Raw genomic sequence first — 27,090 nt, forward strand, 5'->3', positions numbered from 1 at the left:
AGTGCACATGAGCCACACATCGTGTTGTTTGGTTGGTTGAGACCCGAGGTGGAATGAACCCCCTTTACTAATATGGTATAACCAACAAAGCACAAAAAAAAAAACTGTTTACGTATTGAGGATGGTTAACTAGAAATGTTAGTTTTGGGGCCATGCTAGAGGAGTAGCTAGCTAACAGCAGCATGGTGGAAGATTTTTGTGGAGGTCGCACAGGCAGGCAAGGCTCATCGTTAGCTTGACGCCGGAGGAAGCAGGATGGCAAACTTCTCCAGATGATGTGAAGAAAGGTTCGTGTTACTACTTTCCAGCGCTTTGCTTTCACAACGTGCCCGTCCTACCTGTCACACCTCTGATGCAACCCCCGAAAGTGGAAAATTCCCTCGTTGATGTTATGGTTGGCACATCTAACTCAGTTCTAAGATCTGAGCTGCAGCCTTCGTATGAGGAGTTTGCATGTTCTTTCCTGGGCTTGCGTTGTTTTTTTGTGGTTACGCTGGCTCCTTTTTAAAAAAACATGCACGTTAAGTTAATCGAAGACTAAATTGTCCATAGGTGTGAATGTGAACTTGAATGGTTGGTTGGTCTATACCGTATGTTCCCTGCGATTGCCTGGCGACCATGTCCAGGGTCTAACTTGGCTCTGCCCACAGTCAGCTGGCTCCAGATTTTATGAGAAGTGAAAAATGAGCATTGAAAATGGATGGATGGATGTTCTTAGCCCTCACCCCCGGCCCCTAATACAATACAGCGACATAGCTAGAACAATTGGAACTCTTACATACATACAGTGTGCACATTGGCCAAAAACATAACACTCGATAGAACATGTCCATTCAGACAGCCGTTCTTCCCGCCGTCCCCACCGTCGTTCGTATGAAGGGGATAATATGTGCCGGCCCTTACTGTCCCCTTTAGGACGTGTTGATGGTGGGAGAGCCCACCCTGATGGGAGGGGAATTTGGTGACGAGGATGAGCGTCTGATCACAAGGCTGGAGAACGAGCAGTTGGACGGGGCCAACGGCCTGGAGGATGAGGACAGTTTCAGCAGCTCGCCAGCACTGGGTTCACACTCGCCCTGGAACGGCAAGCCCCACTCCAGTCAGGAGAGCAGGAACGACAACTCCCAGTCGTCCCAGTAGTCCCGCCTGCTGGCTATTAATGGAGGCAGGAGAGTGCGGGGAAGGCAGTTGTTTTTGTTAATTCAAAGATGACTGCCTCGTGAGTGAAGAGGGAGGGGTGTTTAATCTGGCCCACCAAGTAAGAATGTAAGACGTTTCCCCCCCCACCAAAAAAAAGAAATCGTGACGTAAAATGCATTTATTTAATAATCTTATTAAATCATAAGAATAATCTTATTAAGCAATGCATTAGTTTTTAAATAATAAAAACAGAACTATTTGTCAAAGTATTCATTCATCCATCGATGGTTCACCAGAGCCTATCCCAACTGACTTCGGCCAAAGGGTGGGCAACACTTTACTCACGACTGCCACCTCTGGCCTAAATCCTAACTGCAGCCTCTGTGCCAAACTAGTGCATGAATAAACTTCAATTTTTTTTTTTTTTCTTGGAGTCTGAGCTGTGCTTGAAGCCAGCCACTTGGTCCCTTTTTTTTTTTTTTTTTTTTTTTAATTTAAAAAAAAAATATTTTTTAGTTTCCATCTCAGTGGTGTCGTATGCTAACACTGTGGCATATTCTCCGGGGTGCTTAAGTCAGAAATGTGCAGACTCTCCCATCGATTTAAGTGTGTTGTTATGCACTGTGGGTGGAGCGATATTTAAGTGATGGCATCCCCTGTCAAATCTAGCGGTGCGCATATTCTCCCATAAACTTAAGCATCTTTCCACTTGTGCGACCAGGAGGCTGTGCTAAGGACTAGCGCGTCTTGATTCAATTAACTGCTTGTGTGCTCCAATGGTGACGGCCGCATCACGCTGAGTGGCTGCTGACTCGTGCTGTTGGCATTTGGAATGTTCTGAAAGTGCATCTCATAACAACTAGTTATTCTAATGATGGCATTCGTGACTTTGATTTTTAAACATTTTTTTTCTTTGATATATATGCTGGTCATGAAGTGTGCCGCTGCTTGGCAACGCTTAAACAACGGCCGGCTCGCTCACTTTTCAACTCCAGTAATGGAACAGCTCAAAATATGTAGCACAGTATCCATCCATCCATTTTCTTAACCGCTTATACCTCAAGGGTTGCGGGGGTGCTGGAGCCAATCTCAGCCGGCTTCAGGCAGTAGGCGGGGTACACCCTGAACCGGTTGCCAGCCAATGTAGCACAGTACTTTGATCAAATTACTTCTCTTGTATTTATTTAATACTCAATGTAAAAAAACACACACAAAAAAAAACATGTGCCTTCAAAGTAGAGATGAGCCGCGTGCATGTCACTAGTTTGGTTTCAATCCACCCATTTTTACTCAAATTTTCAAGAAATGCGGAAATAAAACAGAAAGGGCCCAAAATTCACAAATAAAGTTTTACGCTTAGAGTGGGGGGATTTTGAAGCGTATCTAAAAAGGAACATGCAAATTTTGGCTATGGAAACAGGTTTTTGCGAATAACCGCTGGCAAGACCGGATACACGTTGCATGTTTTGACACTGGGGAGTTTGCGGACGATCAGAATAACTTCAAGATCTATACGCAAGTCAACTTAACATTTAAAGTGTGAAATATATTCCAAGTGGGTCTCTCTATGGTATTCACGTCTCAGGAAGACGACTTACAGGCATCCTCACAATTCAGTGGGTCACACCTCTTTGGTGGATGTGTTGAGTTTTCCCCGGTTTCGCAGAGTGGGTGTGTCAGAAGCTGAGATGGGAGAATAGCTGCGCATTTCAAGTGCGTAAGGAAGGTGCGTAAGAAATTGACTTAAGTGCAAACAGGAGAATATGCCCCTAGGTGTCCACAGGGACAAGCATGACTTCTCCCTCCACCACGCCAATCCTCCCTATCACCAAGAAACTGTGGAGTATTCGCCTCAAATACTCAACACTGAAAGGGGAAGTCTCGTGCTGCCTTCATGTGGTATTGAAATGATGGTACCATGTTGAATAGAAAATTGCACGTGAACACTCCCTCATGTCGTATTTTCTACTGGACAACTTGGAATTTATTTTGAGACCCGAGTTTCCGAACTGAGAGAACTTTTCAAGTTCAGCATGGTGGAAAGTGCCAAAGGATTTGTGAATGGCAAGAAATATTAACACTTACAAGGGTGTTAACGGCTGGTGACAGGTTGTTTTAGAATAAAAATAATTATGTAGCATACACAATTCAATGTGCTGTCCTTTACAACTCATTATTTGCCGTAATGGTTTTACGAGCTAAGAGTACATCAACTCGCTCGTAATTGGGAGTTCCCAAATGGTAAGGGCCATCTTTCCAATAGCATGTGAAGGCAGGGTAACCACCCCCCTCTAAAAAATAAAAAATAAATAAAAATGCATTAGTAGAATATGAGTTAAGCAGCAAAATCCAGCAATTCTTATCAGTATCAGAAGGCGGCCATTTTGCCATTTGCTATCGAGTGAAAATGACATCATAGTTGCTCAGGTCTCAGATAACAGCCAATCACAGCTCAACTTCAAAAAACAGATGAGCTGTGATTACGTGAGCCCTGAACAACTGTGATGTCATCTTCAGTCGACATCAAGTGGCAAAATGGCCGCCTTTGAGATGGGTAAAAAAAAAAAAAAAAAAAAAAAAAAGGCTATAGGTTTTGTTGCACAACTTGAATCATATTTCACAAATGTAATAATGTAAATCACATTTCACAAATGTAATATTAATCAGAATGTCATGTTTAGACTAGTGAGGTCACATATAACATATTGTCAAAAAATGACCTGTCCCCTGTGCTTTAAAAATCTAATATGGCCCTTGAACGTAGAGTTGGCCCACCCTTGGACTATTGTAGGCGGTCACATGCTCCCTCACATCGCACTTGCTCAGTGGTGCTCAAGCCCAGCCCTTGTCTGCCCAGGTGCATCAGGCGGTGAGTGTCTGTGTTTAGCGTGTGCGCGCTCACTGTGAAACCACAGAAGTCCCGTCGTCCCCAAGCGCTTGTCACGGGCGGCGTGCTCCGTGGGTTCTTGTTCCAACCTCGGGTCTCTCGAACGCGCGTCCACCTCGGCAACGTACCCCCTTCGCTGCTCCTGTTGTGCTCATGTCATAGGAGAAAGAAATAACATCATTTTTTTGTTTGTTTGTTTGTGTTTCAGGCTGCAGAAAAAGTGTTTTCATTATTTTAAGTATCGGAATTCCTTATCCGCTTTATAAAACTCAATTATTTGTTTTTGTAGGACCTGGTTGGAACAAAAACCTGTACAGTGACGGAGCTTGAGGACCGGAGTTGAGAACCACTACGCAATCTCGAACACCTCCAACACACAAACACACGCACGCACTCACAAAATATTTGTTTCATACAACTGCAGAAAGGTGGTATGCCGCATGTCTGGACAAGATTCGACAGGAGTGTGTTTTCATTTTCTATCTTTCTTTTTAATGTCAACAACAAAAAATTCCTCAGAATTATTCTTTGCACTGTTTCACAATTAACTCCAGTCTATTTTCTTATTAACTGTATTCTTTTTTTCCTCCCCCTCTTTATTGCTGATGTAAGAAGTGTAAACCATCTGAACCTTGCAGTATATTCATGTATAAATATTTGCTGTTAGACCTTTCTTCTTGTGATGGTAATAATGTGAATTGATATAGAGTCCTCCATCTTGTGTCACCCTGTCAGTCAATCAAGGCCAGTGACTTGAACGCTCTGCTAACATGGCGGATGGCAGGGATGGGGAGCCTTTGCCCAATGGGATGCAATTAAAAAAAAAAAAAAAACTCAGACGAACATTTAACAACAAAAACAAAACAAATGCTCGTTATGATTTTTTTTTTTTTTTTTTTTTTTTTTTTTTTTTTTTTAATGGTCATGTCATGTTGGTGGTCCTTTTCAAGCCCCCCAACAGGCAAAAGGTGTCCCACCCCTGCAGTATGACAACAAGGCCTGCTTTGTATGCATTATCTCGTTGTCATTTTCCGTCCTACCTGGGGGGTGGGGGTTCTCTCTGGTAACAGAGAATAGAAAACGTCCCTAATTTGCTACTCAAATATTTTAACACATTTTGACACAATTGTAAAATAAGAAGGAAAAAAAAAATCTTTTGTATTAAGTTTCCCAGAAGTGTTTTTAATCCTGATTAAAGAAAGCTGCAGACCAAGGAGCTCCATGTAAAGAATCTTTCGATATCAACTACACTGCGCTGTTTGGTTTGAATGAAGTATCATTTTGTTGGCTTTACTTCTCATGTTTGTGTCTGTGCTTGTATATTTTTAGCTAGTCCTTTCTGTAAAAGTTATTCTATGTATCCCTTTCCTAGAACTATAAGAATCTCAATTTAATGTAAAGAGATAAAAGCCTCTTTCAGCTTTTGTTTTGTAATGTGATTTTTAATGGTACAATCACAGATACAATAATTCTGAAATTTTGGCCTCATTTTAACAAACTGTATTTATTTTCCTATGTATTGATATGCTGTTTTCAGTCCAGTCCACCTGTTCAGTGCTGATCTGATGAATAAACATTTTTTTTTTTAATCCTATTTTCTTTTTTTTAATTATTTTTTTTTAGGGCTGCTGGGTCAGTAAATGCTAAGTTCATTTTTCTTGTTATACAGTACCCAAGTCTACAGCCCGATTAGACACATACAAAATAACTTTTATTTGCTATTGTAGTTTCCCAGTCCATCTGAATCATGTATCAGATGTACAAATAAAATAATCAGTTAGACGACTTTATGACTACAATGTTGTCTTTATTTACTCTTCATGTTTACAAGATGCATACATTAAGGTGCACCATGAATGGTGAGATGTGTTACTAGTGTATAGATAAGTTATTCATTTTTATTAGCCCTTAGGACAAAAACGGGCTCCTGCATCACAACAACGCTCCTGGGTTGACGATGGCCCTAAGGTACGGCTTTCCAGATTATGCCAATTTTCTACTCTCCATTTGTTTTATATTTAAGTACATGAAGTGTTTTTTGGGGGTACATATTTGCTCTATTAGTGCGAGAAAAGTATTTTCTCAAATTGTTCCCTCTAGTGGTGTGTTTAAAAAACAAAAAAACAAGTAGTTCAAATTGCATGTTATGGCGATTTAACTTTTCTTGTAATCCATTTAACATCTAATTTGTTAAACACAGCTCACGTGCATTTAATATTTAAGTACAAAACCGTTTTGACCTTTTCAAACAGTTTAATTAATTAGGCCTACAATTTTTAACTCTGTGCTATACATGAGTTAATTAGGTAGTTTATATAGTGGAAATGTGCTTACAATAACATTAAATATAATTTTTAAGGAGCAAAACCTCGGCCTCATTCTTTGGTCAATATTACACCAATGTATTTTGTTTATTTTATTTTTGTTAGGCGGTCGTAAACTGACGATCTCCGAAACTATTCGCATTTTTGATATTTAACATGCTGTCTGAATACAAACATGTCACTGTCGTTTGTGAAAATGAAACAGCAAACAAAAATGTGTGGCCTTCAAAGCAATTAGCTAATTTCCGTTTCAGCGGGTCGTATAACACGTCATTAAGACATTGCATTGACCAATGCGTGACGGAGCGAGGTTAGGTTACATGGAGTCCTGTTAGTTGTAGTCCCATTCGCTCATTTTTTTTAACGTAGCTAAGGGTGTACCCCGCCTACTACCCGAAGCCAGCTCGGATAGGCTGCAGCACCCCCGCGACACTTGAGTAAAAAGCGGTTACGTTTTCTCTTACTTGACTAGCTAGTCGACAACGAAATTACAAGAAAGGACGCTTCTCGAGAAGTATCCCAGTGTGAGTATGACCAACAACAAACATTTTTGTTCTCGCACGTTTTTCTCCAATAGTGTTCATGGGGGCGTCTTGGTGTTGAGTTGGGAAGTTTTCAGATTTTAAGTCCCTGAAAGTTGAGTAGGGGGCTTCACACTGCAAAGAATATTTGGCTGAACCGCAGTTTCTATCCGCCATTAAATGGTGGCACTTCTTTCACATCAGTTCAACTACCATCTCAACAAGTAGTGTGGTTTAAGGAATGTGTGGGTGACGTGACCATATTTTTACTTTCAAGAAAGAGGATACCTAAAGGATATTCAAAATGTTACTCAAAGGTGCGATACTTTTAACGTATGCCTCCTCTATATCGCCCTAAAATAAAAAACAAAGGGCTTCTTCACACACCCACAGTCGACAAATATTGACGACATTCCCCGATCTTAATCACAAGAGGGCAAGGAAAAACTTGAAAATCATCAGGGAATAATAAGAAACCCTAAGAAGAGGGCAGCAAATGTGGGATTTCCCCCTTCCAGGATGATCAGGCAGCAATGGATGCTGAGTGGGCAGCACATTACACAATATGTGATGCAAATTATGCTATGTTAACTAGAATAGTACGATAGTTCATTAAACGACTTGAAGAAATGTGACTGCAAGTAGACTCTTCAGAGAAGTTAAAGTTCCGGTGCGACCGGAGAGTGGATCACACAATACAGGAGTAAGCGAGAAGTTTCATTCACCAAAACACGTGAATATGAACATAAAGCGCTGGACTCAGCCAAGAAAAAGGTTAACAAAAGGTGCTTGCAAATTGTAAGGAGGGAAATTAACACAACACAAAAAGACCCGAAGGCTACAAACCGCAAACACAAGAAAGCAACAACTTACTATAGCTATGAAACACGCCACATAAAAGTGGGAACAAAAAGAGACGTAGCAAAACTTACGTAGATGAGAATCTTGGACTATAATAATTTAGCGAAGGCGAAAAACAGTAGACTCACTAGACGATGGCTGTGAGCAGACGGAGCAACAACCCGACAGTGGCTGCAAGGAGTCCCAGTCCTTATGAAGGCCTAATAGGTGATGCACTGCAGGTGTGGTGCAGGGGACACGCCCCTCTCATTAATCAGGCACTGTGAGACAAGGAAACACACTGAGAGCCCAGCAACATGACAGAAGTGGGCCCTCCTCCAAACCAGATCCGTTTGGTTGATGCAGAAATTTCCATATCACTAACTGCATGGTGGCCCCTTCAGATCTTTATTCTTTACCCACTCAGTTGTGAAAAAGCAAAAAACACAATTACTTTGAAGTTTTTCTTGACAAATAAATGAATAATAACCTAATTTTTGCTCCTGTGATTTTTAGGAAGCGACCGTGGAGCTGAACACGCACTATCCAGTTTGGCAAAATAGATCTTTATCAGTGAGTTAAAAGTTTTGAGCCACTGACACAGGTGAGGACTGTATTTGTATGGCGGCACGGTGACCGAGTGGTTAGCATATCCGCGTCCCAATTCTGAGGACTCCGGTTCAAGTCCAGGCACCGGCCTTCCTGGGTGGAGTTTGCATATTCTCCCCGTACCCGCGTGGGTCTTCTCCGGGTACTCCGGTCTCCTCCCACATTCCAAAGACATGCGTGGCAGGTTAATTGGGTGCTCCAAAATTGTCCCTAGGTGTGCTTGTGAGTGTGGATGGTTGTTCGTCTCTGTGTGCCCTGCGATTGGTTGGCAACCACTCCAGGGTGTCCCCCGCCTACTGCCCAGAGCCAGCTGAGATAGGTCCCAGCGACCCTTGTGAGGAATGAGTGGTCAAGAAAATGGATGGATATATAATATATGTAATTTAAAACTACAACATTGTTTTTAACAAATATTTGTATTTTATGTCAAATGTGTTATTTCAATAAGAAAACCATTCAAACTCGTTTAATGTTATTTTTAATCAATTTAATTTTAATTAATCAATTATTTAATACAAAAAGACAATTTAATACATTATTTTCAATAACCAAACAAATTTTCTCATTGAGATAAATGAATAAATACATCTTGAAATGTGGTTGAATTAAAACAATAAATATTACAGGAGATATAAGTGACTTTTTTTTTTTTTTTAAATAACAGATCCTCTTACATTTAAATGTGCCACCAGTGGTCATGATTATATTCCCAAATTCCTAAAGCCTCACAAGTGACAATGAGCTTGGTATATGAGAAGATCTTGATCCATTCGCTCCCTGTTGTCAAACACAGAGGAGGCTGTCCAGTGTGGGCCAAGATTACATTTCGATTTACTTCCTTCACACCCTCCTCCTCCTTTATGACTTGAGTGCCCCTACTTCCTTCACTCAGCTCTCCGTGACAGAGCGCACGGTCAACTTGACAACAACTGGTGGACTATTATCAGCTTGGAGCGGGACCACTGTCTGAATCGCATATCACAGGAGGTCACTGAGATGTGGAGGGTGAGTCTATTGCTGTCTTTTCAGTGCCTCTCGCACTGCTTTCTGCTTATTTTGCATGACCTTGAGGTGTTTCTTATCAGCCACTGTTCTGTTTTGAGGCCTTCTTATAATTGGGCATAGTGAGAATGTTTACTTAAGTAAAATGCACAGACTAGTGCAGGGCTTGGTAACTATATGCATGTGCACTATGGGATAAGTCTATTTCATCCAAATGGTAACCGAAACATATCCTCCAAACATATTTAAAAGTTCATTACATTACACAACTATAAATGTAATTTCTGGCCTATGATCTGCTTAAGGATAAATATGAAGGTTTTTTTTTGGTTTGTTTTAATTAGTGGGCTTATAAGTGACGTAAAACGGAGATATTCCAGTACAGGAATACTAATGTAATATTATAGCACATGCACAAATAATGTACATAATTACTACATAATTTATATGTATGAATACAAAAAATTGAATGTGTTGCATCAATGAAATCAATGAACTAGTACAGAGAACACAGTATTTAATTTCTGCACGTAACCAATATTTTAAACTCTGAAAACTAGGGATGCACAATAATGCTATTTTCAACCGATACCGATAAACCAATAATTTAGAAGTGCCGATGTCGATAACCGATAAGTAAGCCGATAATTTTTTGCAAAATTAACTTGAATACAAATATACTTTCGAGTCCTACTATAAGTCTAACAAATACATTGAAACATTGTATAAACTGTGCACAATGTTTCAAATGTATGTAAAGCACCATGAAGTTGAATTTTATTGATATGAGCCACAACCACAACAGATGGACCAACGTGGCATGTCTAGAATTATTGCTGGATTTCTTTATTATCTGTTTTATCTGTGTGAAATCAAATTGCCGATAATTATCGGCAGATTTCGCTATTATCTGTTTCATCTGTTTGACGTCAGGTTGGTTGATAATTGCTGATAATTTTCGGCCACCGATATTATCGTGCATCCCAACTGAAAACTGTAACTTGGTTGAAGATGACTGATTTAAAATACTCAATGTCTATTTGTGACTTGACCTTATTTGTGAAATTAAAGCCCAACTTAAGCCTAACACCTGCAGCAAACCAGAAATGTCGTCTGTTTCTGCGATCCATACTTTTTTCAATTTGGAAGTCACCAACTTCAATGATAAAAGTTATTTGAATGTAAAATACGCATGTGTAAAATAACAACCAATGAAGTCATTACTTTATCCTGGTTCATGTGAAGAATCTGCACACCAGGGCTGTACACCTCACCTTCACTCACATCAGTAAAGCGTGAACAATGTTTGTTTTTAAAATAGTTGATGTCGCCCTTATGATTAAATGTTTTCTTCAAATCTTTTCTAGTCTTGGATTTATCCGTGGTTTGCCCACCAGAGGTTGAATAGTGTCGTAAGTATTTTTGCTGTGGCTTGCTGGAATCAAACCAGTTTTCAATAATAGCGTCGTCCTGGTGTTTGAAGTGCACACAGTATTTCATTGTTTACACTACCAACACACAAAACTCACCCGGCGTCTTGTAATATTTCCTGTAATTCGCCAGTATTGTTTAAAAGTCAGCTATCCACACGTAGCCTTAACAGATGTGCCTGTAATGATGCTTGTTTTTATGACTATCTGTGAGTTTCCTCCTATGTGAAATATCATTTTTCACTATACAGTATGTGTGATGTTGTTTTCAGGTGTAACACAGTCCACGTTTTAGCCCCTGATGAATCCCCTTTCACCAATCAAGAGAGTAAGGCCAGCAAGATGTGGCAACGCATGGTTGAAGGCCGCAGTAGGATTATGGTTCCTGGGTCATTACACAGCAGCAAATGAAATATGCGAAGACATCTTCGAACCCCTGCCTACGACTACCTACAAGGCTTGGTCTGACACCACCCCCAGCTTCATGGCTACTACGGTCAATAATTTTCTCAATGTAGTCCAGCCCAACGACTTTCCTACAAGTCAGTATTGCTTTGCCTTTGTATAACCCTTAAACAAGTTGAACAGTGAGAAATTTGATCATAATTTTTGGAGAGAGAAATAAAAAGCTTGGATCGTTGCACAAAACTTAAGTGTATCCTAAGAGACCGGAAGCATAAAAAAAAATCAAAGTTAATATCAAACCTTAATGTGCCCCTTCCTCTTAGGACCGAAAAAGGCGGTTTTGATGTGCAGTCTTTTAGTTCATCAGGTCACTCCGCAGGGCGATACGGTGGATGACTGGTTAGCACGTCCGCTTCCCAATGATGAGGATGCAAGATCAAGTCCGGGTTTCGGCCTTCCTGAGTGGAGTTTGCATGTTCTCTCTGTACCTGCTTGGGTCTCCTCCCACATTCCAAAGACATGCATGGCAGGTTAATTGGGCACTCCGAATTGTCCCTAGGTGTGCTTGTGAGTGTGGATGGTTGTTCGTCTCTGTGTGCCCTGCGATTGCCTGGCAACCAGTTCAGGGTGTACCCCGCCTACACTGAAAAAAAAAAAAAAAACCCTCTTAAGATTTACTTAAAAAGAAATCTCGCAAGTATTTTCACTCACCATTTAAAGGCTGCCGGTTTCACTCTGGGAAAGGCACTTTTTAAATACAGGATTTAAACAAACAAACTACTTCTCAATTTACAGATCAGGGCTTGTCTTCATTTCTGGTGGCGATTTTGTCCTAAACCCCCACCCCCTCAGCCTGTATTTTGCCATTTTGTGTTTGTTTTGTAAACAGCGGGACGTTTCTGTGGAAAGACATTGTTTACACCCCTCCAGCCAATCGCAGAGTGGGGGGTGGCGTGTCGCAAACGGGGCCGGGCGAATTTGCTCGCTGCGTGACGTCACTCAATTTGAAAGCACGCATGAATTTTTTTTTTTCTACTGCTCAATATTAAGCATATCAAACTCCACAGAATTACATAACATTTACATGCAACTAAAGATGGATTACATGTAGGAAAATATTAAGTAACTCTTACTAAATGTAATTATAATGTTTCTTGCTGTACAGGTAATGTAGTAATGTGTAGTTATTGTAATTAGGTCATAGCCATTGCTTATTAAGTAAATGTTTAAAAACATGAAATGATGACCAAAATGAAATAAAGTAATTGTATTAACTTTTTCTATTTGACTTCACTTAATTATACTGAACTCTTAACCCAATGCATCGTAGTAATTGGACTAAATGTGTTGAAATAAGTATAAACAACATAGACCGTCACAATCACACCTGTGGACAATTTAGTCACTCCAATTAACCTACAATGCATGTTTTTCGGAATGTGGGAGGAAACCAACGAAGCACGGGGAGAACATGCAAACTTCACCCAGGAAGACCGAGGCCCGGACTCAATCTCACATCCTCTGCAATGGGAAGCAGACGTGCTACCCACTCACCACCATGCCTCGAGAAAACCAATGACAGATAATGTTTTGTTTTGTTTTGTTCTGAAAAACCAAAACAGCCACACTGCAATCGAGATTCAAATTATAAAATATAATAGAAAAACATTACCCCGAATTTAGGATTCATTTATAATAAATTAACCAAATTGCAGGGAAAAAATGAAAACTTGAAGTTTCAGTCTTTGTTGAGAACTGAATAATACACAAGTCAAAGTTTGATGTTTCCTGGATGGCATTAAGCAGGAAAAAAATAATTCAATAATGATTAAATTAATAAAAGCACACCATATATTACGTTAGTGTACATAAATAGTGTAATTATATACAATGTGCATTATAATGTATGTTAAGCATTTAAACATGTCAAATTATAGACACTCTCTCTCTCTCTCTCTCTCTCTCTCTCTCTCTCTCTCTCTCTCTCTCTCTCTCTCTCTCTCTCTCTCTCTCCCCTCCCGAGTACAGTTTACTCGTTTTTAGCGCTTCTAAAATTAAATACATGAAATTAAATTAAAATTTATTTCAACATTTGCTGTAAACATTATACAAAAGAAAACAAGTAGCACACTGAAGTATACCTGATGTTTTTAATTAACTGAGAATAACTAAAAAAAAAAAAAAAAAAAAAGTAAAGATAATTATGAAACCCAGGTAATATCTACAAAAAGTCAGTTTTAACTGTACTGCCCGAAGCCAGCTGGGATAGGCTCCAGCGCCCCCGCCACCCTTGTGAGGAAAAGCGGTTAAGAAAATGGATGAATGGATGGAGGTCACGCCACACTTTTTCTCTCCCAAAATTATTTTAACTTTTTTGTCAAATTAAGCAGTCACAATGCAAAAAAAAATCTGCATAAATGATCATTTGTAAAAGATGCTACTAGGTACTCGTTAAGTATATTATATGAATAAACTTGTCATAAAAGTGTTCCGACATTCTGGCAACAAGCAGAAGTGTCACATTTCTCATGTTACAACGGCACAGATTAAAATTTTATATGGAATAGAACAGTTTTGTTTAGTCTGGAATAACTCAACTGCATTGAATTGTGATTTAAAAAAAAAAAAAAAGGATTCACCATTCTCTGCTTGAATCCCTTGATTAAGGTTTGCTCAATAAAGTACTCAAGGCTTACAACAAGGAAGCGAATTTGATGAATCTACTAACAGGCGACGAGCATCGCGATCTTCGTAATGATGTGAGTGAATATTTTTTTATTTATTTTTTTAAATCATGGATTTAAAAAAAAACATGGGAGAAAGCTTGACCTGATTTCTTTTGCAGGGAGAACAACTGGTAACCTTTAGTCTTAAGCTTGTGTGTGTTGTGCAAATACACTATTTTTTTTTTTACCCACAGAAAAGAAAACCTACTGTTTACAGAGGTCTTTTTTTTCCCCCATAAGGACCCTCCATTACTCACATAGCAGGACATACTTTGGTTTGCATTTCTCTGGCTGTATTTATATTGAGCAATATGAAAATGTATATATTAGGGGTGTTAAAAAAAATCGATTCGGCAATATATCGCGATACTACAGCACGCAATTCTCGAATCGATTCAATAGGCAGCCGAATCGATTTTTTAACATCCATTTTTGGTGAAAAAATATTCAACAAAACGTCTAACTTTCACACCTTAAGCATGGAAGAATGTTATATTAATGGAACATTAAGCCTTAATATTTTATTTCAATGCTGTTCTAAGATGAAAAAGGTTACATCCTGTTCGTTAAATACAGTGGCTCACAGTTATAACACTCAAGTTTGAGATCAATAAATAATACATTTTCATTCAAATCTTACAGTGTACATGTACACTTTTACTGATTGGTATTTTCTAAATTGAGTAAAAAAATCGTAACAATCGACTTGTAAATTCATATCGGGATTAATCGGTATCGAATCGAATCGTGATACGGATCGAATCGTCAGGTACTAGGCAATTCACACCCCTAGTATATATAAATCATACACAGCAAGTTTACCCACATAGCCTAGCGACCTACCTAACCACTTGGTCCCACTCTAAACAAGGCGAAATTTACACTTGGAAGAGAGTAATATATTAATTTTACTCTATTTTGTGTACGAGAGAGTATTTTGGTCTCCTTTTGAATAGTGTTAAACAGTAGGAGTGGCATAGCTCAGGTGGTAGAGTGGCAATTTCCCAAGCTGGAGGTCATCAGTTCCTCAACCCTTGTGTAATGTTTTTTTTTGTTTGTTTTTTTTAAATAAAAAAACTAATAAGATGTATCGAGCCGCATAAAATGCTTTATTGGTAAGAAGCATAATGTTTCAACATATGGACATCCTACCAAACCCCAATTTGTGCATAATCAGGTGGTGTCCCACATTATGGGCTTTGTGGTATGTGCGGTCCTCGGCCTCCTCTTCATCCTTGGGATGCCAATAGTGGGCTCTGTGTTGGCCTGCTGTCGCAGTGCTGATAAATGTGGGGGCAAACTGTACCAGAAGCAGACACCCACGATTCTCACTCAAAGAAGAAACTTAATCTGGGGCACTGCCATCCTCACGATCTTTCTCTTGTAAGTCTTATTATTCAAATAACACCACGGTGGCTCATTGCATATAACATGAGTCATATTTTGGACTGTGTGTTTGCAGTGCTGGGAACATGTGCATGTTCAGAAGTAACGGGGAATTCACAGTGAATCTGGGCAAGTTCTCAGGGAAAGTCAACAACACCTTGGATAACCTCAAAGGTTTTGTCAACAACGTGTTGGAGGTACGAGGGGACGGAATTCTTTATTTACATCTCTTTCTTTGTTTGAATGCCTCTTTGGAATACGGTTCCACTATATCACAATAATTAGAAATAATTAAAAATTGTTTTGTTTTTCCTTCATTTGGAAATTGCTGCGATCTGTCCGCACTTTACCACAGACCAAATATGACATAACCCCACAGTGTTAGGGTTTTACAAGATTATGCACATTAATATCATCCTTGCCATTTCCATCCTTGGTTGCAAGTGATTTATCTGACCTCATTTATTTATTTTTGATAAATAATGTTTGCTGTTGCTCAACCTTAATCTAATCCAGGGGTGTTTACAGTACACAGAGCTTGCTCTGTTATTCGGCCTGATGAACATTTACATAATAGGGTCAAATATTTTTTTTTTACCAATGGTGCAAGCCATTTTTCCTAAAATGGATTTGTTAATTTATTATTTTTGTTGTTGTTGTATTAAATTCTTTTATTAACTGCTTGACTGGTTGAATATTAATAAAATCTGTCTAAATTACATTTTAACATAACGGTGATGATTTTTTTAAAATTAGTAAAATTAGAATTTTAACACAGTTATGATTATTTATGAATTAGTCAAATTAGATATGTGCGTCATTTTATTTATATTACATTATTTAATTTCTTAATTGGTTAATTGATTCATTATTAATAAATTAGGTCTGGGCGATATGCCCAACAAATAAAATCAATATTTTTTGTTGTTGTTGTCATTCTGGACACTTACGATTTTAATCGATTTCAGTCGAAGCAATAAACACAACAAACATTTAAAGGTTACATTGTTGCAAACATAAAGCCTGTGAAAAATGTACTGTACAGACAACAATAATGTATACCAATTTTAAATAAGTTTTGATGTAAATTTAACATTCAAGCTTGTGCAAAAAATATCTTATGCATAACTTAAATTCCACAATTAATTAGTAACTATCGTAAACACATGTAAACCACCAAGTCAGCATTTTACCACTGCAAAATTACAACTGACAATAACGTTTGGATATAACAGAACTAAAAACAAACAAACAAAAAACATAGCTTTTTATAACCCAGAAGAAGAAAGTGTATTCATTTATAATCACCCTTGATTTCACGATTAATCAGATTAATTTGATTTATTGCCACAGTCTTAAATTAAACTAAAATAATTCAAGATCCTGCGATTGGCTGGCAACCATCCCTGGGTGTACCCCGCCTACTGCGCAAAGCCAGCTGAGATAGGCTCCAGCACCCCCGCGACCCTTGTGAGGAATAAGCGATCAAGAAAATGGATTGGATGGATGGAGTTCAAGATCAACATTAAGCAGTTCATAATTTCAATAAAAGAAAACTCAATTAAATATAAATGAGAAATAATACATTTTCAAATGGAAATTATTTTATTGTAAACAATTTTTCACTTGTTTATTCATTTATTTATTGTTTAGTTTTTATTCATTTGTCCAATTAAATTAGTTGCTGTGTAGATTAATGTAATATTCGCTTCCAAATGTTTGTCGGCCGAGTAAAAATCTACATTTTATTTTGGATTTATGTGTGCATATAGACCAGGGATCACCAACCTTTTTCAAACATTCATACTCGTTGAATCTTGCACTGTTTTATTATTGTGTGTAAAATAGTGACATCTAGGTCAATTCCTTGCACAACTTGCATTGCTCACCATAATGTAAATGGAGTACATAAAGTTACAAACAATCGGCAAATATCGGCCATTTGACTGGTAATTTTATTATTTTATTTCACAAACTATTGGTCAGCCCATATGTGTGAGAGCTATTCTTATTTGTTTTATTTATGGTACAAATTATTGACTAGTCTAAATGGCTTGCCCCCTTTGACAATGCAATTTTAACTCGGCTGAGTTTTTGTACCTCCAAAATCATCACTTTTCAAGAGACCCAAAACCTGGCATGCTTATTTAACCATTAACATGACATATTTGTAATATAAATATATAAATAAAACCCACACATGGACGGACCAATAATATTGATTTGTGAAAATATCATGTTACAATTGGTTTTTGTAGTGAATTGACCTACAGTATCAGGGCTGCATTGATATATGTTAACTTGAACCTGCTTGTCGGCTCAATAAATTTTATGGCAAGAGGGTATGGTTCCCTTTACTGTCAACATTGCCAAATATTACTATGATGTCCGATGTTACTGAAAAAAAAATCTGTGCAAGGCTCATATGAAATGCATTAAAAGTGTTTTTCCTGTTTACAGCAGGTCAAAAGTTTGAGCGAACAGATCAAGGATATTAAGATTGCAAACATCATAGACGGTAACAAGTCATTTTTAATCTTTTCATGTTGTTATCATGCTTAATGATATGCACCTAAAATATGATGTCAGGTGACAAATTGGTGAAAAAGGTCTTTGGAAACCAGGACTTGGAGAAAGAGACCACGGATGTGAAAGCAGGTATGATACGTTTGCACACCGTGCCCTGTTCTGACTGAGTGCATGAGAGCTGATTGCATCACTCTTGTAACATTAGGACAAGCAGAGACCACTACACTGTACTACATCATACTGAGAACAGCTATACATTTTTGCGAGCCTTTTAAACCAAATATTAGACATATTACAAGATCTGTAAGGTTTTGTTTAGGTTGGTGGCTAGGTATGTAAGTTTTTTTCTTGGTTGGTATTTCTATTTAAGGGTTAGGTAGATACTCCGGTCTCCTGCCACATTCCAAAGACATGCATGGCAGGTTAATTGGGCGCTCCGAATTGTCCCTAGGTGTGCTTGTGAGTGTGGATGGTTGTTCGTCTCTGTGTGCCCTGCGATTGGCTGGCGACCAGTCCAGGGTGTCCCCCGCCTACTGCCCAGAGCCAGCTGAGATAGGCGCCAGCACCCCCCGCGACCCTTGTGAGGAATAAGCGGTCAAGAAGATGGATGGATGGATGGATGGATGGATGGATGGATGGATGGATGGATGGATGGATGGATGGGTTAGGTAGAGATAAGTAGGCGGGTGAGTAAGGCGGGTTTTTTTGGGGGGGCTATTTTGTTTCCATTTAGGTAGGTAGGTGGGTTGGTAGTTTTTGTTATGTAGGCAGTTTTAGGTAGGTTAATAAATTGCAAACATGGGTATGTCGGTTGATTGGTAGAAGTGTAGGTCAAGTTTTCTTTTTTGGCAAGTTGGTGTGGAGGTTTTTGTTGTGGTAGTTTGTTTACTGTGCATATGGATGGCCGGAAATGCCTGCTTGTAGTCTTGTGTGACTGTCGAGCACATTCACACAAAATCCCTTATATCCATATAAATGCCATTCTTTGGCAGGAGAAAAACTAAAACATTCGATATGCATAAAATGGGTTAAACATGAAACATTTTTTGCACAATCCAACCTATTTTTAGAATAACTTGGGACAACTGGTTATTTAGATGATAGAGATGGTGAAATTATGCAAATGTGTTGAGGCTGATTCTTTCACGAGACAGACAAAGAATGTTGGTCAGGTGTTTTGATATGGTCACCCTTGCTAAACTGCATACTTATCATTTGTATGAATAGATGTGGTGACCCTGAAGGATACGAAGAAAGAGCTGGAGGCAAATATGAAAACGGTCGAAGACGATTTGGATAGAATTGAAAAATATGTCACGATTCCCTCGCTAAAAGATGGTTTGGTGAAGATGAAAAAGGACATTACAGAGTCAAAGGACGAAGTAAGTAAGACCAATAACATACTGTACTCATCCTGACTGGTTCCTTACAGGTTGGACAACTGATTTCAGTATTCCCTCAAATGAAAATGTACTTCATTTTCAGGTTCACGTGATAAAAATGTGATAAAATGACAAGTTAGCCTACTTTGGAGAATCTAAATTATAAAACATTCAGATTCGATTAACTTTTTTTTTTTTTTGTTTACCATATATTTCAATCAATCTTTCCTCATGATAAGAATAACTTCAGTATTCATGTACAATTCAAGAAAATTTTTAAATAATGTAAAAACTTTTGACCAGTACTGTACATGTTCAAGCTAAATAAACTCAAAGGATTATTTATTATTATTTTTACATCAATGAATATAGTAGACGCCACGTTCCAATTTGCTGCCTGATGTGCCACACACACAAAGTGTATGCCTTCCAAATATGAGGCCAGCGCAGTTCCATGAACAATATTGAGATTTCGAGATGATCAACAAAAACAAGCAATACAGTAGACATTGTTGGCATGTGTTTGCCCACTAACGTTGGATAAATCCATGCTTATGTTGTACTTGCCAATTTCCTGTGTTTTAAACTTCAGTCTCACTTGACAAAGCGTGCTTGCTTGAGTTTTTGGAAAACGTTTTAACGTCAAACTGACACACAAACTTGACTCTATATTTAAAGAGACAGTGTGTAGGATTTAGTGGCATCTAGTGATAAACTAATAGAATACACTAATGGGATATATGCCACGGAAGAGGCAGGGCTGTTTTTGCACATCAGTTTGTTTCCGGTCCGGTTTGAGACGTGTGGGCTGCGACAAAAATACTTGTGCTTCCGACTTTGTGCCCCTTGGTTGCGTGTTCGCAACACGGACCGGAAACAGACTGATGTGCAAAATCACGTCCCGCCTCTTCCATGGCATATACCCCATAGAATGCAACAATTTTGAAGCACGCATACTATGGTGCCCCAGAGAGACATTACTTTGCAAGCCTACTACCAATTATTATTTGGAGTGTGCGGCAAGCAAGTGTGGCTAGCAAGAACTCACTGAAAAATCTCGCGAGAGCAGAGGGAGACAAGCATCGGGAGCCCGAATCACGGGACTCAGCGACGACCACATCCAGGCCCCAGCTGTGGAAGGTCATTGGGTCAGACACTAGCTTCAAGCAACCAACAGAGGCTCATTATGTCCGTGAAATTCTTCCCCTTTGGGTATCGGTTGCAGAAAGATGGCGGCGAGACATGGCAGGCTCCTGCCGCATGACCTATTTTATATATTTAGCGATTTCTAAACATATTATAATTACATAAAAAAATGTACATTGATGTGATGGAAGTTATTTTTGAAATTAGTATTTTTAAAATGAATTAGTTCATCGCAGATGGCGCTAAATTCTACACACTGTCCTTTAACACAACAGCTATTTTAACGCACACAGAAAAGCAACACATACAGAATGTACAATAACTGCTACTCGGGTCTGAGCCCAAACAAATATAGCAAAAATGTACGAGTAAATTAAGCCCCCTAGAAAAAGCTATAGATTTGCCTCAAAATGCCACAAGATAGCGGACAAGGACATCTATATCGACTCCAATAGAGTTACGAACAAACTTAGAACCTCTGTGTGGCTGCACATTGCGCATGTCAAGCTGCCACTGAGCTTAGAAATGAGAACAAAAAAAACAGAATGTCTGCTGTTAACAAAATTGTGCATGTTGCGGTAGAATTCTACATGTCAATGTCTTATGTTTTTTGTCCTCCACAGTTGAGCAAAACCGATGATAAAAAACTGGATGCAATTATAGATAAGTTGGACAAGACAGACGTAGGGGTAAGTTAATTAAGCTTATGATAATAATAATAATAATAATAATAATAATAATAATAATAATAATAATAATAATAATAATAATAATAATAAAAATATCATCATCATCATCATCATTATACTGTACATTATTTTTCCAATTTAAAGGGTAACTCAACAGGAAGTCAGACTCTTGCTCCATTTGAAATCGGTGCTCAAAGGTGGTGTTGCCTGGAAAACCGTTGGGTTGCGAATGGGGAGAGGGTTGGCCGTGGTCGGGCTGTGATTGACAGCAGCAACTCGCTAACGTTTAAGGCGGTGTGTACGAGACTGATCCGGTGGGTGGCGGGGCCGACTGCGTCATTATCCACAAGTGACGTAGTCTGCAAGTTTTCGTGTATTGAGAGGACAAACATCCAAATTGTGTTTATTATCTCAGTGTTTAACCTTAAAGTGGCACCAAATTCAAGTGTTTAACAAACACTAAAATGTCAAAATAATGACCAGGTTATGTAGACAGCATTTGCAGACAGCAGTTTATACAGTTTATCAGCAAAAAAAAAGTTGATTTAGTGTTGAGTTACCCTTTAATTACACTTTTAATGTGTGTTTTAAACATTTGTGTATCATTGGCTGTTTGAAACCATCCATTTTCTGTAACCCCCACGAGGTTTGCCAGGGCTTAGAAACCGCTCTATATTTAACCTAAACTGGCAATATGTACATATCCATCTGGTACCTCTCCATAGTAATTTCATCGGGAAAAGGCGGGACACGTTTCTACACGTTTTTCTTTTAACCAATCACGGCTACGGGTGAACATTTCGTGTTCGTTCTTGTCGAAGGGGGGAAAAGCACGAACATCTTACCAGCTAAAAATGCACGAAGCGCCTCTCGCTGTTCAACATTCAACAAGGAAACGGTGAGTAATTCTGCAAGAACAGAATTAATTGCAGCGTCCATTCGTCCATGTTGGGTTTGTTTGTTAGCCCCTGCGTCGGCGCTGGCTTCCTGGTTTCGTTACATTTGCATATCCCGCCCCCAAACAATTATTTTACCACATATAAAAATGTTATTCTTTCATTTGATAATAAAAATATGATTTCTTTAGGTACATGTTGAATATCGCAATGATATCAATATAGTGATATTCAACAACTATATTGCATATCGCATGTTTTTCCAAAATCGTGCAGCCCTAAATGATTTATTTTCTTATTCTGGAGGTTTAGATCACCAGATGGTCCCTGAGTTCCTGCTGCTGCTCACTGACAATCAGTGGTTCTTTATAAAATGTGGGATTTCAAATTGAATATGTTAATTCAGTTCAAACAAAGTGAATTAATTTGGTTCAGTACCCACAATGTTGAGAAAATATTTTGGATCAAGGCAAAAAGTTAAGGTTGGTTTAAGTGAAGAATTATTGTTTACATCAACATGAAATAATCAGGTCATACGAAGTCACTCGATGTCGTTTCTGTGAAGTCAAATATTTTAGATGTGATATCTGGACATTTTTTATTTATTTATTTTTTTAGTTTAAGCAGGGTAAAACTTGTTACAGTGTATCCAATATTTCCTCTGATGCACTGTGTCAAAGCCAAAAAACACTAATTGTGTAGGAAAATATATTTTTTCAAGTCGTTTATTTATATCGCACTTAATCGCACAAAAGTGTCAAAGGGCTTCACATGCCCACAGTTAACAAATACTAACGACATCCCCTGATCGAACCACAAAAGGAAAATGAAAAACTCAAAAACAACTGGGGGTCTCAATTTTTCATCTTTAACATTTATTCACATTGATCTTTTCCATCACTCAGTTAACATATAAAAACACAATTGTATGCACTTGTACATGCATTTTAATACATTTTTAAGAACCATTCAAGGCTTGTGTGCTAAACCTCGTTGGCCCGTAAATGACCTTTTTACAACAATGACTGATGCAGACTGTCTACATTTAGGAATCACCTCTTAAATTGGCATAAACTGGATACAGTGAAGGTTAAACCCTCTATATCCTGTTGAACTGAACTCACATCAAAGTGTTTCATCTTAAAAGTCAGCCAGAATAGCATCTGTCAGAGACCTGACATGGGAACAGGTGCCTGTTGGAGCTAATGAGCATCAAAATTGTTTCCCGACGAGATGCCTGTTGGAGCTAATTAGCATCGAACCTAAATTTATAACTGCTATGTGCTAAACAGAATAATAATAAATAATACTCTCGGCATAATTTTGCATCTATTTGAAAGTAAAATCACAGACCAATTTTTCTTTATTTGGTTTAAGTTTGGAAATAAATTCAGGCATCAAATAAACTCAGGGAAGCCCTGGCTGAATTGTCTGTGTCAACTTTGGTGGGGTAATATGGCGGCCTCACGGCTTCAAAAGTCTTGGCCTATCAGCTATCCAGTAATATATACAGATCAGTGCGTTACACGAAGGTCCGCTAGCAAGCTTTGTGATGCTTCCATCTGTTCCCTCGGTTTCAGAATGTTGACAAAATAACTGTCTTAGAGAAATTGTCAGTTTTGGCATTTTTTACGTCCGTCTCGATCATTCTTTTCTGTCTGGAACTTGGCAAGGGTGAACGGAGGTTTTACAAGCATACACTTTTATCTTCTCGAGCTTTGCAATGGTGTTTGTTTGTTTGTTTGTTTGTTTTTTGCCTATAAACTCCTTCAGGACAATTAAAATAATAATGATCCTCACCTGTGTTGGCTGAGGGAGATATGGAAAGCAGCCAGAAGGACCAGGCTTGAGAACCACTGACAGAGCACAAACTGTTGTTGAGATCACATAATTTCATATTTCCACTACAGAGAATCTGTTGAGCACTGGGTGCTGCTGCTGTTACATGTTATTATGCTGTTTTTGATTAAAAGACAGTGTAAAGTCCATTCACGCGGCGCCGCTACTTGCCTGCCAGTGGAGTGCGTATTTCGGAAATAGTCACGTCATGTCCGGTGTCAGTACCAGATTGTATTGGGGTTGCCAAACGAACACGTCACGCAACAGGATTGGCTGGAAATTATCCGGTTGATGTCAAAACATTGGAAGGAAAATGTTAAGATGTAATTTAAATAGCAAAACGTATGGACTGAAATGGTAAAAATGCAAATAAACCTAAGAATATAGAAGTGGGATACCTTTCAAACATGGGCACGCAGGCCGGCACGGCGCTGACGTCTTTACACGGGGCAGCACGACTTGGCGCGTGCAGTGGGAAGAGGGCTTAATGGACAAAAATCCCAGTGACAAATGACAGCACAAACAAAGTAAAACATTGTAGAAAATGGATGGATGCACATAATGCATTTGTAAGCTGAATGTTTGAGTGATAGAAGCTGCAACACATTAAAAACAAAAACATAACCGTTTGACTTGTTTGTAGAAAGAAATGAAGAAAGTCACAGAGAAGATCAACGGCATTCAAGGTGAGTAATCATGACGTTCTCTTGCCATGTCACATATCAAACTACTCGTTTTGTCCCTTTTTTAGATACGGTCCAAACTAAACTGGATTCAGCCCAAGAGGATATTTCCAAAAACATAGATAGCCTTTTAGACAACATTGAGAATATTGGCATATCTGGAACAGTGGATGGAATAAAGGACAAGATCCAGGGGTACCAGAGTAATGTGGATTTAGCTGAAAGTTTCAGGTAAGAACCCCCTGAGCGTCTATCATCGACGGCTGCAAGGAGAGGAGGCCAGATCTATTTATTGTCTGGCGGTTGTTTCTTCACCAGGTGGCCCGTGTGCCTTGTCGCTTGCTTCATAGTCCTTTTGGTGGTCTTCTGTAACCTCCAGGCCCTCATCTTGGGACACTTTGGTCTGACTCTGAGATATCCTCAAGAGCCCACGTTGCGCTCAGGCATGGCCAATTGTGGTGGAAAAACCTTAATGGCGTGAGTGCTGTTCAGTGTTGGCTAAATTATTACTTTTACCCCCAGATCGATGCCCTAAAGTAGCACTGCTAACTGTGCATCATCAATATATCAGTGGGATATGTTAAAAACTACAAAACAAAACAAAACAAATCACTACCCGAGTACCCTAAACTTGAGGCCGTTGTAGTACTGTTGTCAACGTCAGCGATTTGCATTGCATTGCATAAATGTAGAGAAATGCGCAGATGTTCGGAATTGTCACAATGTGAACGTTTCTGTGCATTTGATGGGCTGCACTTTGCGACGGCGCGACATTATGCAACGACAATTCATATTTTGAATCCCCGCAACCACATTGACCGAGACACAACTCAACTCAACTCAACTTTATTTATAAAGTGCTTTAAGAACAGGCATTGCTGTATACAAAGTGCTGTACATAAACAAAGTTTTTTTTTTTTTTTTTTTTTTTTTTTACAAGTAAATATATTTTACACCAGTAAATAAATAAGTAGGCAAGTAAATAAAGAGATAAATAAATACATAAATAAGTAGACTAAACATCAAACTCATACACACCACAAAACACCAGGAACAAATGCTCTGAAGCATTCTTGAATTTAACTCATAAACAAACAAAGTACAACAAAACACAAACCAAGGCTGGGAACTAAACTTGCTAGTTTCAAACTAAACGGGCAGGACTCAGAGGCGCAGGGGAAACCAGGTGTGATGGTGACAACAACAAAGACTCGACAAGGACTGAACAAAAGCAGGGAACTAAATACACATACTAACCAGAGACACCTGGACAAGATACAAGTGGCTTGGGGAGCTGATTGGATAACACAAGGGAATGGTAAGATGAGCACAGGTGGACATGATAAGACGACGTGACAGAACATGACATGACTAAGAAAAACCCAAACCAAAACCCAGATCCTAATAGAACAATTGAGTTGGGGGTGGTGTGGCTCAGTGGTATGGTCATCTCCCAACCCAGAGGTTGTGGGTTCAATCCCATACCATTGTGATCACGTCTAAGTATCCTTGAGCAAGATACTGAACCCCCAGTTGCTCCTGATGCGTCATCACTAGGTGAATGAGTAGATGAATGTAAAGTCCTTTGAGGGCCTTGTAAGGTGGAAAAGTACTATTTCAATAAAATATAGCTGAGCACATGATTCATAGAAAATAATACAAATGTGTCAATAGGGATTTGCAAATAGGTGAGGGGTCACTGTGTTGTTTAAATTAGATAGTTAGTACTTTCATTTTTTTCCCTCATTATATATATATATATATATATATATATATATATAGGGTTAAAATTCATTTTGGCAGGTGGTCATAAATATTTACTAGCCAATTTGGCTGGTAATACAAGTTTCAAGGCTCAAAGTAAGCTTACAAAATGCCGTGCTTTTGCTAAAAACTAGCTCTGAAAATGTCATTTGCGCACGTTGTTGTCGGACCTCGTCACAATAAAGGTGTCTTGACAGCCGAAATTTGAAGTGACTTTTATTTTGGAGGTGCCGCGGGAAGCATGTCACGACTTGTCTTACTTCTGGAGCTTCACAATGAATGCAAGCGTCCCTGTCCCTCGAACTCATTCGTGTTTGACAACTTTGCAAGAGTGACAGTAGAGATTTGCTGAAAAACGGCCGCCATGAGGAGCGATTTGTTGACAGTTGTGGTTTACCAAGAACCATTAACATCGCGACTCCACATGTGACAGCGATAAAGAAACCAGTAAGTCATTACTCCCCGAGTTTAACAGTGCCAACAATTGTATTTCTCTTATTTCACGAGTGCTAAACACGTGGAGTCTCGGCAAATCGAGTCGAGGTCTGTCGGGATCATCGAACGAATTAAGGTGAGAAATGGTGCACAGTTATATAACAGTTGTATGTGAATGTTGCAAGCCTAGAGATGGGCAGTTTTCTGGTGTAAATCAACCATTAAACATTTCTCTAAATGTGTAGAATTATAAACTGTAGATATATCACCATACTCTCAATTGAAAGTGCACTAAAGTATGCTGAGTTGGAGAAGATGTTTTGAAATGCTCACGCCATCGGGAAAAAAATAACAGGCCTTTCACAGACTGTATGGATGTGGAAGTAAGTAAATTAACTTTACTATATCAGAATCGGTGTTTTTAATAAGACATAACATGCGCCAATAGACATACTGT

The 27,090-nt window shown here is 38.9% G+C and overlaps 2 protein-coding genes across 9 annotated transcripts in view; both read left to right on the top strand.

Annotated features, from left to right (window-relative positions):
* Positions 1-5,813, top strand: part of LOC144000800 (LIM domain-binding protein 1-A-like) — a 30,878-nt gene extending 25,065 nt beyond the window's left edge. Inside the window, exon 12 of one of the 2 annotated variants that reach the window (XM_077494423.1) lies at positions 4,317-5,813. In XM_077494423.1, the coding sequence (XP_077350549.1) occupies positions 4,317-4,370 (54 nt within the window). In that variant the 3' untranslated portion in view covers positions 4,371-5,813. Of the gene's footprint in view, positions 1-915; positions 1,576-4,316 lie in introns of those variants that run through there. The other variant, XM_077494422.1, reaches the window with a different exon arrangement.
* Positions 5,814-6,726: 913 nt separating this feature from the next.
* The window catches only part of LOC144000908 (prominin-2-like), a 29,031-nt gene continuing 8,667 nt past the window's right edge, over positions 6,727-27,090 (top strand). For 5 of the 7 annotated variants that reach the window (XR_013278323.1, XM_077494689.1, XM_077494694.1 and 2 more), the window contains exons 1-14: positions 6,727-6,875; positions 8,229-8,316; positions 9,214-9,326; positions 11,026-11,295; positions 13,826-13,917; positions 15,062-15,267; positions 15,347-15,467; positions 17,731-17,788; positions 17,860-17,928; positions 19,027-19,181; positions 20,951-21,016; positions 24,395-24,437; positions 24,503-24,665; positions 24,753-24,911. Coding sequence is in view for 6 of the 7 variants with exons in the window: in XM_077494689.1 (XP_077350815.1) it covers positions 11,055-11,295; positions 13,826-13,917; positions 15,062-15,267; positions 15,347-15,467; positions 17,731-17,788; positions 17,860-17,928; positions 19,027-19,181; positions 20,951-21,016; positions 24,395-24,437; positions 24,503-24,665; positions 24,753-24,911 (1,373 nt within the window). In the remaining variant the exon portion in view is untranslated. Of the gene's footprint in view, positions 6,876-8,228; positions 8,317-9,213; positions 9,327-10,690; positions 10,736-11,025; positions 11,296-13,825; positions 13,918-15,061; positions 15,268-15,346; positions 15,468-17,730; positions 17,789-17,859; positions 17,929-19,026; positions 19,182-20,950; positions 21,017-24,394; positions 24,438-24,502; positions 24,666-24,752; positions 24,912-27,090 lie in introns of all 7 variants that reach the window. The other 2 variants (XM_077494690.1, XM_077494691.1) reach the window with 2 other exon arrangements.

Source organism: Festucalex cinctus, chromosome 14 (genome assembly GCF_051991245.1).
Source record: "Festucalex cinctus isolate MCC-2025b chromosome 14, RoL_Fcin_1.0, whole genome shotgun sequence".
Lineage (NCBI taxonomy): Eukaryota > Metazoa > Chordata > Actinopteri > Syngnathiformes > Syngnathidae > Festucalex > Festucalex cinctus.